This window comes from Giraffa tippelskirchi, chromosome X (assembly GCF_054371585.1).
Source record: "Giraffa tippelskirchi isolate mGirTip1 chromosome X, T2T-mGirTip1v1.2.pri, whole genome shotgun sequence".
NCBI classification, from domain to species: domain Eukaryota; kingdom Metazoa; phylum Chordata; class Mammalia; order Artiodactyla; family Giraffidae; genus Giraffa; species Giraffa tippelskirchi.
In genome coordinates this window covers 152,580,861-152,597,396 of record NC_137289.1, presented here as the reverse complement: position 1 = coordinate 152,597,396, position 16,536 = coordinate 152,580,861, and the positions used below count along the sequence as shown (strand labels likewise).

Sequence of the window (16,536 nt, the reverse complement as noted above, 5' to 3'; positions counted from 1 at the left end):
GGGACGGGACTTTTCCCTGGATGCGCTGAGAAGTGGGGTTTCTGAGCTCAGACAAGCCCCCTCTCTCTGCGGCTGGGGGTCAGTGTGCCCCCGGCATCAGCACATCTGCTGACCTTGCAAGGTGAGCTCAGCCCGCCTCGGCGCAGCCAGGGGATGTCCTGGGGTGCGTTTGTCTCTTCCTCTGGCTCGGGGAGAATCAGGGTGGGCCTTTTGCCCAGATGTTACAGCCTCTGCTTCGGAGTCCTGTCTTTCTTGATGCTTCCTTTGGGGATGTCTCCGGTGTTTCTGAGCATTACCTTCCTCTTCACGTGGCCTTTCTGTCCTGCAGGACAAGGAGTGAGCTCCAGATCCAGCTTCCCTGGCACTTTTGGTAAAGCGGGTCTTTCCTAAAAGCCAAACCAGAAGTTCTGCTGAGGAGCTAACCCCCGCCTGGGTCTCTGATCGGTGTCCTCACTGCGCAGCAAAGCTGGGGAGGGGCTTGCAGGGGGCGCGGGTTGCAGTCCTTCCAAGAAATGAACGCTTGCTCACACATGCTACTGCCTGCGCACACGCATGTGGGCATGTGTGTGTCCCTGCGTGTGTGTGTGTGGCTGGGTGGGCACGCAGGCGCCTGCGTTTCTACATGTGGACATTGTTCCCATGTGCCTTTGCGCTGTGTGTGCATGCGTGCGTGTGAATGTGAAACGCATGTGCCTGTGTGTGTGCACTGTGGGTGTGCAGGTCAGGGCGGATGTGCGCACGGGGATATATGTGCCACTCTTGCGTATTCATGTGTGCGTGTGTGGGAGGGTACTGTGCACACGCGTGTGAGGACATGCACGTGGGTGTCCGTGCTCATGTCCACATGGGCACAGTGCTGTGATGCTTGTGTGCACGCCTGCCTGTGTGCATGGCTGTGCCGATGTGTGTGTGTGTGGACGTATGCTTGTGTTGTACATGCGTGCACATGTGTATATGCAGATGTGCATGTGTGGCATGAGTGTGCATGGGTGTGTGTGTAGCAAGTGTGTGCATGTATGTATGTGTGCGTGTTGCACTGTGTATGTGGATGTGTGCTGTGTTGCATGTGTGTGCATGTACACACATGGGTGTGTCGGTGTGTTGTATGTGCATGGCTGTATGTATGTGAGGTTTGCATGTGTGTTCACTTGTGGGGGCTATATGTGTACATGTGTGTATATTGGTGTATTTATGTATGTGGGATGTTGTGTGTGTGCATTTTTGTATACGGGTGTGTGTTGAGTGTTGTGTGTGTGTTGTGTTGCATGTGTGTACATGGGTGTATTTATGTATGTGGGATGTTGTGTGTGTGTGCATTTGTGTACATGGGGGTGGGGGGATCTGTGTGTCTGTGCATGTGTAGATGTGTGATGTGTGTGCATGTGTGTGCATGTGATGTGTGTGCATGTGTGCATGCATGTGATGTGTGTGCATGTGTGATGTGTGTTCATCTGTGTGCATGTGATGTGTGTGTGCATGTGTGTATAGGTGTGTGCTGTGTGTGCATGTGTGCATGTGTGATGTGTACGTGCATGTGTTTATACGGGTGTGTGTGCATGTGTGTATATGTGGGTGTGGGGGGATGGTGTGTCCGTGTGGGTATGTGTGATCTGTGTGTGCATGTGTGTGTGTGCTGTGTGTGTGCATGTGTGTATGTGTGATGTCTGTGTATGTGTGCTGTGTGTGTGTCCATTTGTGTATATGGGTGTGTGTTGTGTGTGTACATGTGAGTATGTGTGATCTGTGTGTGCATGTGTGCATGTGTTATGTGTGTGTGCATGGGTGTATATGTGTGAGTGATGTGTGTGTGTGCTGTGTGTGTGCATGTATGTATGTGTGTGGTCTGGGTGAATTTGTATGTGTGTGTGGGTGTGTGCTTGTGTGTATATGGGTGTGTATATGGGTGCGTGCTGTGTGTATATGGGGGTGTGTGCATGTGTGTATATGGGTGTGTGCTGTGTGTGTATACGGAGGTGTGTGCGTGTGTGTAGATGGGGGTGTGCTGTGTGTGTGTATACGGGTGTGTGTGCATGTGTGTAAATGGGTGTGTGCTGTGTGTGTATACAGGTGTGTGTGCATGTGTGTATATGGTTGTGTGCTGTGTGCATGTGTGTAAATGGGTGTGTGCTGTGTGTGCATGTGTGTATATGGGGTGTGCTGTGTGTGTGTATATGGGGATGTGTGCATGTGTGTATATGGGTGTGTGCTGTGTGTGCATGTGTGTATATGGGTGTGTGCTGTGTGTGTATACAGGGGTGTGTGCTGTGTGTGCATGTGTGTATATGGGTGTGTGCTGTGTGTGTATATGGGGGCGTGTGCGTGCTTCTTCGCATGTGTTGGTGTATATCCCTATGCCCTGAGGTGACAGCCTCACCCTCGATCTGCACCCGTGTCCCCGCCCCGCTTGGGCGGGTAATGCCTGCCTCCCAGCAGAAGGCAGCCGGGAGCCAGCTTTCCCGAATACGCGCGTGACCGTGTGCTTGTCCCGTTCCAGGTGGAGGCGGCCATCCCTGGCACGGCAACCCGCAAGGTACGGTCCGGGGGCGGGGCGCAGGGCTTTCCGAGGGGCGGGCTCCCCACGTGGCTGCGGGAGGGGCCGCTGCAGGAACCCCCTTCTCTCTCGGTGTGGGCGTTCAGAAGCTCCTTCCGGGAGGGGGCCGTCCCACGGGGCTCAGAGAAGGAGACCTGGGTCCACCTCGGAGCTGCAAGACGCCTGGGGCTCTGCGAGCGCGGCTGCGGTGCTTGGAGCTGCTGCTGCCCACCGCCGGCGCCCCTTCCGTTGACCACGGCTGACCTCGAGCCTAGACGGAGAGCAGCAGAGAAACCACAGCCTTCACCCCCGGAGAAGCCCCCGGGGGGCCCCACCTGCCCCGTCGCGGGGCCCGCAGCGGGGGCCTGGAGTCCGGACAGCAGGCGTCGGTCGTGTGTCGCTGGGACGACGGCGGCCAGCCTCTCGGGCATCTGGAGGCTGACAGTGAACCCGCCCGGCCAACCCCAAGGCTTTGGGGGAGAAGGAAGGGACAGAGCTGTCTTCCTAACCCTTCAGGCCCAGGACCCGGGCAGGGGTTTACCTTTTGCGGGACTATTACCGTTTGGGGGACGTATCGCCGTTTGCGGGAAGCATGGGCGTTTGCGGGACGTGTGTGAAGGCCACGGGTGCTTTTCTTCTCATGCACTGGAGGTCGAGGAGGAGAGGTGCTCCCCAGACAAGAATCAGGTCTGACACAGGGTTTGATGGAGTCTTTGACAGGAAAGGGGCTTCCCTGATAGCTCAGCTGCTGAAGAATCTGCCTGCAATGCAGGAGACCCGGGGTTCGATTCCTGAATTGGGAAGACCCCCTGGAGAAGGGATAGGCTACCCACTCCAGTCTTCTTGGACTTCCTGGTGGCTCAGCTAGTGAAGAATCCGCCTGCAATGCGGGAGACCTGGGTTCCATCCCTGGGTCGGGAAGATCCCCTGGAGGAGGACATGGCAACCCACTCCAGTATTCTGGCCTGCAGAATCCCATGCACAGAGGAGCCTGGCGGGCTACAGTCCGTGGGGTCACAGAGAGTCGGACATGACTGAAGCGGCTAAGACTTTTTCACTTTCGCCAGGACAGAGGACTCACCCAGGATTGGGGTGGGCTGGAAGACAGAATGACTGCTCCTGGAGGGGACATCTCCAAGGCACGGTCTCCAGATAGGTGGGAGTCCGGCAGGACAGGAGACAGAGGTGTTGCGCTTGCTTTGACTGAATGGACCCCCAGGAACTGTAGTAATTCGTGGGGCCAGAGTATAGAATGTGATGGGCGTGGGGGCTACAGGGGTAACTGGCCGGGTTACTCCTGGGCTGTGCTACACTTTATACACGCAGTCCCGTGGACGGCAAGGAGATCCAACCAGTCCATCCAAAAGGAGATCAGTCCTGGGTGTTGATTGGAAGGACTGATGCTGAAGCTGAAACTCCAATCCTTTGGCCACCTGACGCGAAGAGCTGACTCCTTGGAAAAGACCCTGATGCTGGGAAAGATTGAAGGGGGGAGGAGAAGGGGACGACAGAGGATGAGATGGTTGGATGGCATCACCGACTCAGTGGACATGAGTCTGTGCAAACTCTGGGAGTTGGTGATGGACAGGGAGGCCTGGGGTGCTGCAGTCCACAGGGGTCACAGAGTTGGACACCACTGAGCCACTGGACAACTACAAGCGCTCCTTTGGGGGTGACTCTTGGGTCCGGCTTTGGTGCCAGCTGGGCGGACGCCTGCTGGACCCCAAGGTCCATGCTTCGAATGGCCATCAGATCCCTCTTCTCTACCGCAGGAGGCGGCTATCCACCGGGTCACGGCAGCTACGGTAACACGCCCGCTACACCCAGCGCTGGGGCCCGTGGGGGAGGCGGGGCTGGGCGGGCTTCTCTGGGGCTCCCATTAGAGCTTCCTCCTGGGTCTCGGGTGTCGGCCGCCTCGCTGCTGACCCTCAGCTTGCCTTCGTCCAGCCCTCCAGGTGTCCAGGTGCTGACCCCACACCCCTCTGTCCAGGTATCAAGACGCAGAGCCCCGGGCTGCAAGCCTCCTTAGGGAGAGAGCAGCCTGGGCATTGCGCATCCTTTATTGTGGGTGGTGCATTATGCCAAGAACCAAAGGGATTTACCCCGGGAGAAATAAACTCCATTCTTGTCTATACCGAGCTTTCCTCAGAGCAATGGGTGGATCTGGAAATCTCCAGGGGGTCTCTGGTGCTGTATAGCGAACTTGGGGGCAAGTGGAGCCCGAAAAGCAAAATGCACTGGATTCGCGTTTCTAAACTGAGATAGAATCCACACGAAACTTTCGGTTATCTTCGGGTGCACAAAGTAGTCATGTGATGCTTTGTAAATAGAGTTGTTGGTGCTGTTTAGCCGCTAAGTCATCTCTGACTCTTTGCGACCCCATGGACTGTCGCTCGCCAGGCTCCTCTCTCCTTGGGATTCTCCAGGCAGGAACACTGCAGTGGGTTGCCATGCCCTCCTCCAGGGGAATCTTCCGGACCCAGGGGTCGAACCCGGGTCTCCTGCGTTGCAGGCGGATTCTTTACCATGTTGAGCCCCCAGGGAATCGCTTGTTAGAAATTACTCCCTGGGGACTTCCCTGGTGGTGCAGTCGTTAGGACTCTGGGCTTTCACTGGCAGGACTTGAGATCAATGCCTGGTCAGGGGATTAAAATACTGCATGCAGCCAAAAACAGAAAAAAAATTGCCCTCTGGACGTGAGAAGGTGTGGAGAAAGCTCCTTTATTTCTCACTCGCTGAGGTGACTGTTGTCATCTGTGGAGCATGCTTCCTGTCCTCGGGGACGGGACTTTTCCCTGGATGCGCTGAGAAGTGGGGTTTCTGAGCTCAGACAAGCCCCCTCTCTCTGCGGCTGGGGGTCAGTGTGCCCCCGGCATCAGCACATCTGCTGAACTTGCAAGGTGAGCTCAGCCCGCCTCGGCGCAGCCAGGGGGTGTCCTGGGATGCGCTTGTCTCTTCCTCTGGCTCGGGGAGAATCAGGGTGGGCCGTTTGCCCAGATGTTACAGCCTCTGCTTCGGGGTCCTGTCTTTCTTGATGCTTCCTTTGGGGATGTCTCCGGCGTTTCTGAGCATTATCTTCCTCTTCACGTGGCCTTTCTGTCCTGCAGGACAAAGAGTGCGCTACAGATCCAGCTTCCCTGGCACTTATGGTAAAGCGGGTCTTTCCTAAAAGCCAAACCAGAAGTTCTGCTGAGGAGCTAACCCCCGCCTGGGTCTCTGATCGGTGTCCTCACTGCGCAGCAAAGCTGGGGAGGGGTTTGCATGGGGCGCGGGCTGCAGTCCTTCCAAGAAATGAACGCTTGCTCACACATGCTACTGCCTGCGCACACGCATGTGGGCATGTGTGTGTCCCTGCGTGTGTGTGTGTGGCTGGGTGGGCACGCAGGCGCCTGCGTTTCTACATGTGGACATTGTTCACATGTGCCTTTGCGCTGTGTGTGCATGCGTGCGTGTGAATGTGAAACGCATGTGCCTGTGTGTGTGCACTGTGGGTGTGCAGGTCAGGGCGGATGTGCGCACGGGGATATATGTGCCACTCTTGCGTATTCATGTGTGCGTGTGTGGGAGGGTACTGTGCACACGCGTGTGAGGACATGCACGTGGGTGTCCGTGCTCATGTCCACATGGGCACAGTGCTGTGATGCTTGTGTGCACGCCTGCCTGTGTGCATGGCTGTGCCGATGTGTGTGTGTGTGGACGTATGCTTGTGTTGTACATGTGTGCACATGTGTATACGCAGATGTGAGTGTGTGGCATGAGTGTGCATGGGTGTGTGTGTAGCAAGTGTGTGCATGTATGTATGTGTGCATGTTGCATTGTGTATGTGGATGTGTGCTGTGTTGCATGTGTGTGCATGTACACACATGGGTGTGTCGGTGTGTTGTATGTGCATGGCTGTATGTATGTGAGGTTTGCATGTGTGTTCACTTGTGGGGGCTATATGTGTACATGTGTGTATATTGGTGTATTTATGTATGTGGGATGTTGTGTGTGTGCATTTTTGTATATGTGTGTGTGTTGAATGTTGTGTGTGCGCATGTGTGTGTGTTGTGTTGCCTGTGTGTACATGGGTGTATTTATGTATGTGGGATGTTGTGTGTGTGTGCATTTGTGTACATGGGGGTGTGGGGGGATCTGTGTGTCTGTGCATGTGTATATGTGTGGTGTGTGTGCATGTGTTCATGTGTGATGTGCGTGTGTATGTGTATATGGGTGTTTGCTGCGTGTGTGATGTGTGTACACATGTGATGTATGTGCATGTGATGTGTGTGCACGTGTGTATGTGTGATGTGTGCATGCATGTGATGTGTGCGCACGTGTGATGTGTGTTTGTGTGTGTACATGTGATGTGTGTGTGCATGTGTGTATAGGTGTGTGCTGTGTGTGTGCATGTGTGTATGTGTGATGTGCATGTGTTTATACGGGTGTGTGTGCATGTGTGTATATGTGGGTGTGGGGGGATGTGTGTGTGCATGTGTATGTGTGTGTGTATCGGGGTGTGCTGTGTGTGTGCATGTGTGTATGTGTGATGTCTGTGTATGTGTGCGTACATGTGAGTATGTGTGATCTGTGTGTGCATGTGTTATGTGTGTGTGCATGGGTATATATGTGTGAGTGATGTGTGTGTGTGCTGTGTGTGTGCATGTATGTATGTGTGCTGTCTGGGTGCATTTCTATGTGTGTGTGGGTGTGTGCAGTGCGTGTGCGCATGTGTGTGCATGTGATGTGTGTGTGCATGTGTGTATATGGGGGTGTGCTGTGTGTGTATACGGGTGCGTGTGCATGTGTGTAAATGTGTGTGTGCTGTGTGTGTATACGGGGGTGTGTGCATGTGTGTATATGGGTGTGTGCTGTGTGTGTGTATACGGGGGTGTGTGCATGTGTGTATATGAGTGTGTGGTGTGTGTGTGTAATGTGTGTATATGAGGGCGTGTGCGTGCTTCTTCGCACGCGTTGGTGTATATCCCTACGCCCTGAGGTGACAGCCTCACCCTCGGTCTGCACCCGTGTCCCCGCCCCGCTTGGACGGGTGATGCCTGCCCCCCAGCAGAAGGCAGCCGGGAGCCAGCTTTCCCGAATACGCGCGTGACCGTGTGCTTGTCCCGTTCCAGGTAGAGGCGGCCATCCCGCGCACGGCAACCCGCAAGGTACGGTCCGGGGGCGGGGCACGCGGCCTTCCGAGGGGCGGGCTCCCCACGTGGCTGCGGGAGGGGCCGCTGCAGGAACCCCCTTCTCTCTCGGTGTGGGCGTTCAGAAGCTCCTTCCGGGAGGGGGCCGTCCCACGGGGCTCAGAGAAGGAGATGTGGGTCCACCTCGGAGCTGCAAGACGCCTGGGGCTCTGCGAGCGCGGCTGCGGCGCTTGGAGATGCTGCTGCCCACCGCCGGCGCCCCTTCCGTTGACCACGGCTGACCTCGAGCCTAGACGGAGAGCAGCAGAGAAACCACAGCCTTCACCCCCGGAGAAGCCCCCGGGGGGCCCCACCTGCCCCGTCGCGGGGCCCGCAGCGGGGGCCTGGAGTCCGGACAGCAGGAGTCGGTCGTGTGTCGCTGGGACGACGGCGGCCAGCCTCTCGGGCATCTGCAGGCTGACAGTGAACCCGCCCGGCCGGCCCCAAGGCTTTGGGGGAGAAGGAAGGGACAGAGCTGTCTTCCTAACCCTTCAGGCCCAGGACCCGGGCAGGGCTGCAGGATTGCCGTTTGCGGGACTATTACCGTTTGGGGGACGTATCGCCGTTTGCGGGAAGCATGGGCATTTGCGGGACGTGTGTGAAGGCCACGGGTGCTTTTCTTCTCATGCACTGGAGGTCGAGGAGGAGAGGTGCTCCCCAGACAAGAATCAGGTCTGACACAGGGTTTGATGGAGTCTTTGACAGGAAAGGGGCTTCCCTGATAGCTCAGCTGCTGAAGAATCTGCCTGCAATGCAGGAGACCCGGGGTTCGATTCCTGAATTGGGAAGACCCCCTGGAGAAGGGATAGGCTACCCACTCCAGTCTTCTTGGACTTCCCTGGTGCCTCAGCTAGTGAAGAATCCGCCTGCAATGTGGGAGACCTGGGTTCCATCCCTGGGTCGGGAAGATCCCCTGGAGGAGGACATGGCAACCCACTCCAGCATTCTGGCCTGGAGAATCCCATGCACAGAGGAGCCTGGCGGGCTACAGTCCGTGGGGTCACAGAGAGTCGGACATGACTGAAGCGGCTAAGACTTTTTCACTTTCGCCAGGACAGAGGACTCACCCAGGATTGGGGTGGGCTGGAAGACAGGATGACTGCTCCTGGAGGGGACATCTCCAAGGCACGGTCTCCAGATAGGTGGGAGTCCGGCAGGACAGGAGACAGAGGTGTTGCGCTAGCTTTGACTGAATGGGCCCCCAGGAACTGTAGTAATTCGTGGGGCCAGAGTATGGAATGTGATGGGTGTGGGGGCTACAGGGGTAACTGGCCGGGTGACCCCTGGGCTGCGCTACACTTTATACACGCAGTCCCGTGGACGGCAAGGAGATCCAACCAGTCCATCCAAAAGGAGATCAGTCCTGGGTGTTGATTGGAAGGACTGACGCCGAAGCTAAAACTCCAATCCTTTGGCCACCTGATGCGAAGAGCTGACTCATTGGAAAAGACCCTGATGCTGGGAAAGATTGAAGGCGGGAGGAGAAGGGGTCGACAGAGGATGAGGTGGATGGATGGCATCACCAACTGAATGGACATGAGTTTTGAGCAAGTTCCGGGAGTTGGTGATGGACAGGGAGGCCTGGGGTGCTGCGGTCCACGGGGTCACAGAGTTGGACACCACTGAGCGACTGAAGAACATGAGTAAACATTTTATGTCCCCAAAGATGCAAATTGATCCAAACACACCAATTAAAAAATATCTGTATCTTCTGTACAAAGCCGTTGGATGCACCAGACCGATCACATGTGGTTAGCAAGCGCCCCTTAGACAAAGCAGGATCCATCCCTTGGGCTTCTCGGATGAATTCCATCCTCTTTCCGTGAATAGGAGAGCGGAGAGGGCCGCGGGCGGGGGTGAGTGCGGAGTTGCTGGCGAGGCAGGGTGTCCTCATCGGCGCTGTTTTTCCTGAGACCGTCTTGTTTTCCCGGATTCCCGCAGGCAACAGGATAGTGCAGATTGTGTCTCCCACGGTCTCTGTGGCGGTGGTGACGCTGATCGCGGCGGCGGTCGGCTACTGTAACCGGAGGAGGAATCATCTCGGGACAAATGGCAAGTCTCCCCCCCGCCACCCCCAGTTGTGTCTGCCTTAAGTGCTAAAGCCTGATTTAACAAAAATATGAGTGCATGAAACAGAGGCAGACTCAAAGATACAGACAGCAAGCTAGCGGTTCCCAGTGGGGAGATGGTAGAGGGCAGAGGGTTAGACAGAGGGGCAGAGATTCAAAGGGACCAGCTAAACGGCAGCCCACTCCAGCCTCCTTGCCTGAAAAATCTCATGGACAGAGGAGCCTGGCGGGCTGCAGTCCGTGGGGTCGCAAAGAATCAGACAGGACTGAGCGACTCACACTTCCTTACCATATACAAAGTAAATAAGCTACAAGGATGTATTGTTTGGAACATCCCCGGCTACGGTAGAGCTAATGTTTCATAAAGATTTTAAATGTGCGGTAAGTCTCTTCCATCGTGTCTGACTCTCTGCGACCCCGTGGACTGTAGCCCGCCAGGCTCCTCTGTCCATGGGATTCTCCAGGCAAGAATACCGGAGTGGGTTGCAGTTTGCTCCTCCAAACTGTAAGTGTCATACAGCCTATAAAAGTATTGAATCACTCGGCTGCACATGAGACTTCCCTGGTGGGCTCAGTCTTAAAGAGTCCACTGGCCAATGCAGGAGACGCAGGTTCGATCCCTGGGTCGGGAAGATCCCCTGGAAGAGGAAATGGCAACCCACTCCAGTGTTCTTGCCTGGAGAATCCCATGGGCAGAGGAGCCTGGCTGGCTACAGTCTGTGGGCTCGCAGAGAGTCAGACACAACTGAAGCCAGCATGCACACACAACCTCCAGGGAAATGAGTTTGTGGAGGGTGAGGGTAGGGCTTTCTGCTTCAATGATGGGTCCAAGCTCCTGGGTTTGCAGAATTACAAGCGCAGGGAGCTGCCTTTCGGAGCAGAGATCCTGGCTGCTGATCCAGGAAATTCCTAGAGATGTTGCTAAAGAGGTGGTCGGGGAGAGATGCTTTACTGCAGAAACAACAGCTCAGATGGTAATCTGGATTCTCTCAAGCTTTGGTCCTGAGACCACTCATGTCGGCATCTGTCTGGATTTTGCCAGGGTGAGGTTTCCACCGCCGGTGAGGGAAGCTGTGAAACAGAAGTCTATTCCAATAGTGTTTTTTTTTTTTTTTTTATAAATTTATTTATTTTAGTTGGGGGCTAATTACTTTACAATATTGTAATAGTTTTTGCCATACATTGACATGAATCAGCCATGGGTTTACATGTGTTCCCCTTCCCGAACCCCCCACCCACCTCCCTCCCCCTCTCATCCTTCTGGATCATCCCATTGCCCCGGCCCTGAGCCCTTGTCACATGCATCGAACATGGAATGGTGCTCTGTTGCCAATAGTGTTTTTATTTTTGGGATTTGGGCGACTTCAAAATCTCAGTAGCTGCCCTCTGCCTCCCTCTGCTGGTGGTTGGGTGATATTGACTTACATACTGGCCACCAAGCGCCTTGGTCTATACAACGCTCCACCCTGAAAGTTTGGAGGTGGGGAAGCAGAGTTCATGAAAACAAAAAACAAAAAAAAAACCCACTTACATTCTGGACCACATGCCTCATCATAGATGCTGTTGTTGAGTCGCTCAGTCGTGTCCGACTTTTTGCGACCCCATGGCCTGCAGCATGCCAGGCTTCCCTGTCCCATCACCAACTCCTAGAGTTTCGTCAAACTCATGTCCATTGAGTCAGTGATGCCATCTAATCATCTCATCCTCTGCCGCCCCTACAGTGAAAAAAAATTAACAGTGCTTTAAGATCAACCCGCTGAGGTTTCCGCCCCCTCCCCCGTGACGTCTTGCTTTCCATCTTTCCTTGCAGAACCACCGACTGTCTGAGGTCCTCGAAATCCACCCACCGCTCTGAGAAAGCCTCTGTTCAGATGACAACCCTGTCGATCCTGTGGAACGTCCCTGTCATTCTTGGCTTCACTCGCTGCCCTGGAGGGTCTTCTCTTCTATTTGCAACAGACGCGCTGCCCCACAAAGAAGGGGGTTCCTGATTCCTCAGATACATCAATGGCAACAAGGGGGACCGCTGGATCTTGGATTCTAAAGAGATTGCTTGATCTGTGGGTTCCATCAGCCATGCGGGCTGAGAGGTTCTGACTCTGGTCTGAGCTCTGGAATATGTCCTGCTGGGACCACGGGCCACTGACGTGGTCAAAGAACACAGGGGCCAGGAGAATAGCTGGGGGTCTTGGGTGGGGCTGCCATGGAGGACTTCCAAAGGATGGAAGCTGCTGCTTGGGTTTCTAGCAAGCTGTGGAGACAAGCTTAGCTGATGCTACAGGTTCCTTGAAAAAGTGAAAGTGTTAGTCGCTCAGTGGCAACCGACTCTTTGCGACCCCCTGGACTGTAGCCAACCAGACTCCTCTGTCCAGAGGGGTTCTCCAGGCAAGAATCCTGGAGTGGCTTGCCATTCCTTCCTCCAGGGGCTCTTTCCTGGCCCAGGGATCCAACCTGGGTCTCCTGCGTTGCAGGCAGATTGCTTTTACCATTTGAGCCACCACCTTCAGTTAACGTCAGGAATCTGGACCCGTTCACCACCGCCCGCGAATCAGGAATGAATGACTTTCGACCCTAACGGCAGCATTTGAACTTTATCTTAGCCCACAAAAGTATTATCACCTGCAGAGGATGAGGGTGGATTATTGGAAATTTAAGTGCAAGGCTGATGATGTGGAAACCGGCTTGGGGAAGCGGTGGGGTGCTTTTTTTTCTGCCATGAAATTGTACGCTCTCTACTTTTTGTTTTCAGAACGTGGGATAGAGATTTTGAGGTGTCGAGGCTTTTTTGTATTATTTTTGGTCTTGGATCCTCTGTGGGTACCAGTTCTTAAGGCAACATGAGTGTTTTTCTTGGTTTATACTTTTCTTTTTCCTGGACTAATTGTCTATCCTCAGCATCTAAAAAGTAGACCAACCGCTTGCTTGGGTTTTAGTCATTCTTTAGGGGAGAGGAGAAAGGGTGGTTTGGGCAGACTAGTGTAGTTTGATGGACTGAGATGAATGCTGGTAGGACTTCTGGGCTTGAATATCACAACCAAAGAGGAAGATGGTCGTTAGAGTCTGGAACTCAGAAAGATGATGCATGGAAATCGTAGGTATTCATGTGTGGGTGCTCACCCTTAGGTCCCTGCACCCCAATGTTCACTGCAGCCGTATGCACAGTAGCCAAGACGTGGAAGCCAGTTGATTCTTTACCAACTGAGCCAGCGGAGAAGACTATACCCGAAGCTAACACAACACTGTAAGTTGACTACACTTAAATAAAAAAGAAAAGAGAATATCCTTTCTTCAAGTATAAATCACTGTGTGCAAGGGTGTAGACCCACCTCCAACTCTTAATGTAGGAAAAGCAAATCTCTCTCTCTCGGTCACACACACACACACACACACACACACGTCTCAAAATTCATGCACTGGTGTCATGACCCTTGGGATCTCAGAGTGGAACCTTATTTGTCAATAGATTTGGTACAGTTGTGATCAGTTAAGAGTCCATCGACAGAGGAATGACTCAGGAAGATGTGGTACATGTATGCAAGTGGAATATTACTCAGCCATGAAAAAGAATGAAATAATGCCATTTGCAGCAACATGGGTGGACCTGGAGAGTATTATAGTAAGTGAAGTAAGTCTGAGGAGCATAAATACCATATGATATCGCTTATGTGTGGAATCTAAGAAAATGGATACAAACGAACTTATTTACAAAACAGAAATAGACTCACAGACATACAAAAGGAACTTCTGGTGACCAAAGTGGAAAGCATGGAGGGATAAATTAGGAGTTTGGGATGAAGAGATACATGATACTATACATAAAAGAGATAAACAGCAAGGTCTTACTACATAGCACAGGGAACTCGACTCAAAATCTTATAATAAACTATAATGGAAAAGGACCTGGAAAAGAATATATGTATATCTCTATGAATAACTGAAACTGCCTATGTGTTAGTTGCTCAGTCATATCGGACTCTTTGTGACCCCCTGGACTGTAGCCCGCCAGGCTCCTCTGTCCATAGGATTCCCCAGGCAATCATACTGGAGTGGGTTGCCATTTCCTCCTCCAGGGGATCTTCCTGATCCAGGGATCAAACCTGGGTCTCTTGCACTGGCAGTTGATTCTTTACCAACTGAGCCAGTGGAGAAGACTATACCCGAAGCTAACACAACACTGTAAGTTGACTGCACTTAAATAAAAAAGAAAAGAGAACACCCTTTCTTCAAGTATAAACCACTGTATGCAAGGGTGTTGACCCACCTCCAACTCTTAATGTAGGAAAAGTGAATCTCTCTCTGCCACACACACACACACACAGGTCTCAAAATTCATGCACTGGTGTCGTGACCCTTGGGATCTCAAGAGTGGAACCTTATTTGTCAATAGATTGGGTACAGTTGTGATCAGTTAAGACGATGAGTTAGAACAGGATGGTTTCTAAAGCAATATGAGCTGTGTCTTTATAAGGGGAAATTCAGAGACCGAGGGACACCAGGAGAAGAACCTGAGTAGCTCGGAGCAGACCAGCCACAAGGCAAAGAGCTATCGCAAGCCGGGACAGAGCCCCCTGTAACCTGCAGAGGGTGTGCCCGCCTGCCCACCCCTTGGTCTTGGACTTCCAGACTCTGAAACTGGGAGAAGATACATATTTCTTGTTTCATCTGCCCAGTTTGTGGGATTCTGTTAAAGACATCCTTAAAAAGTCATACATAGATGAATGCATTTGGGGTACAGAGTTGTGTTTGTTTGTTTTTTTCCTAATTTAAAAGCAAGAATGAGGAGTGCGTCTAGCTCGTCTGTACAGGTGGTACAGGAAGCCAGGCGTGATTAAACTCTGGACTCAGGCCCAAAGCGTGAGATCACAGTCTGGCTTCTCCAAGTCAAGCTGTGTGACGTTAGGCAAGTTGTACACCCTCTCTGGGTGTCAGCCATCTCATCTGTAAAACGAGTGTAATAATAATGACATCTATCTTCTAAAACGGTGGTGAGGCTGTGGTTGTTCAGCCGCTACGTCGTGTGCAACTCTTTGCAACCTCATGGGTTGTAGCCCTCCAGGCTCCCCTGTCCATGGAAATTCCAGGCAAGAATACTGGAATGAGTTGCCATCTCCTTCTCCAGGGGAATCTTCCCAACCCAGGGATTCAACTGCAGTCTCCTGCATTGGCAGGTGGATTCTTTACCCCTGGAGCCACCAAGGAACTGTATCCTATATTTTGAAAGATTTTAAATATTCTTGCCTCAGAAAGAAAGAATTATGTCACAGGGTGGAGTTGTCAGACAAGGCTATGGTGGTCATCCCACTGAAAAGTAGCTGCCATGGTCATCCCACTGAAATGCATCCTCATCCCAATGTACACCTTAACCTTCTACAAGGGTACATGTCGACTATATCTCAATAAAGCTGGGGGAAAGAGTTCTTTCTGAATTTTTTCTGCCAGTGTTTTTGCTTGGATTCTGTAGGCGTGTGGCATGCCGCAAGCACAGTTGATCTTTACAGTGGCTCTGGAGAGACTTTCCTCCTTCTTTCCACAGCAGATTCACTGGACATTTAATATTCTGCGACTGCGCATTGTATACACACGTATATTTCTGGGAGAGAGCAGCTCTCTTATTGACCATATGTTTCTGCTGACGTGATAGAATCTGACTTTCAAATTGTGTTATCTCCTGACTTCCGCGAATCTTGTTCATTTTGAGGACTGTTTCATAGGATATGTGTGTGCATCTGTTCTTTCATCTTCCTTCCGGTAATTTTGTGTAGATTTGGTGGCTTTTTCTTGCGTAGGTTTGGAGGACTCCTTTATCTGTGCTCAGAAATCAGTTTCTTTGAAACCCTTGTGATCCACGTTCAAGAAGATTTCCAGCATCTCCGTTACGTCACATCGAAGGAGCCACCATGTGTAGCAGAACCATCTCTACTTTCAGCAAATGTTTCCTAACATTTTGTTGTTCAATTCTCTCTCTCTTTGTACCCTCTAGCTTCTTTTACCCCCCCCCAAAAAAAACATTAGCTGCATTATTTTAAAAAAACTTTTGTAGTAGAGTATAGCCAATTAACAAACAATGTTGTGATAGTTTCAGGCAGACAGCAAAGAGACTCAGGCATATATATACATGTATCCATTCTCCCCCAAACTCCCCTCCCATCCAGGCTGCCACATGACCTTGAGCAGAGTTCCCTGTGCTGTCCAGCAGGTCCTTGCTGGTTCTCCATGTTATATACAGCAGTGTGTCCGTGTCCGTCCCAGACTCCCTGACCATCCCTTCCCCCATCCTTCCCCCTGGGAACCATAAGGTTATTACAGAGTATTGAGCAGAGTTCCCTGTGCTGGACAGCAGGTCCTTGCTGGTTCTCCACGTTAAATACAGCAGTGTGTCCATGTCCGTCCCAGACTCCCTGACTATCCCTTCCCCCATCCTCCCCCCTTGTGACCATAAAGTTATTACAGAGTATTGAGCAGAGTTCCCTGTCCTGTCCAGCAGGTCCTTGCTGGTTCTCCATGTTATATACAGCAGTGTGTCCATGTCCGTCCCAGACTCCCTGACCATCCCTTCCCCCATCCTTCCCCCTGGGAACCATCAGGTTATTACAGAGTATTGAGCAGAGTTCCCTGTGCTGGACAGCAGGTCCTTGCTGGTTCTCCACGTTAAATACAGCAGTGTGTCCATGTCCGTCCCAGACTCCCTGACCATCCCTTCCCCCATCCTTCCCCCTGGGAACCATCAGGTTATTACAGAGTATTGAGCAGAGTTTCCTGTGCTGTCCAT

The 16,536-nt window shown here is 52.6% G+C and overlaps 1 protein-coding gene across 7 annotated transcripts in view; it reads left to right on the top strand.

Annotated features, from left to right (window-relative positions):
• LOC145536410 (glycoprotein Xg-like) overlaps nucleotides 1–13,040 on the top strand; it is a 29,488-nt gene extending 16,448 nt beyond the window's left edge. For 4 of the 7 annotated variants that reach the window (XM_081565757.1, XM_081565753.1, XM_081565750.1 and 1 more), the window contains 7 exons: nucleotides 329–370; nucleotides 2,495–2,530; nucleotides 4,303–4,335; nucleotides 5,638–5,679; nucleotides 7,642–7,677; nucleotides 9,640–9,750; nucleotides 11,578–13,040. In XM_081565757.1, coding sequence (XP_081421883.1) covers nucleotides 329–370; nucleotides 2,495–2,530; nucleotides 4,303–4,335; nucleotides 5,638–5,679; nucleotides 7,642–7,677; nucleotides 9,640–9,750; nucleotides 11,578–11,594 — 317 coding nt within the window. In that variant the 3' untranslated portion in view covers nucleotides 11,595–13,040. The remainder of the gene's footprint in view (nucleotides 1–328; nucleotides 371–2,494; nucleotides 2,531–4,302; nucleotides 4,336–5,637; nucleotides 5,680–7,641; nucleotides 7,678–9,639; nucleotides 9,751–11,577) is intronic. The other 3 variants (XM_081565752.1, XM_081565754.1, XM_081565756.1) reach the window with 3 other exon arrangements.
• Nucleotides 13,041–16,536: the final 3,496 nt, after the last annotated feature.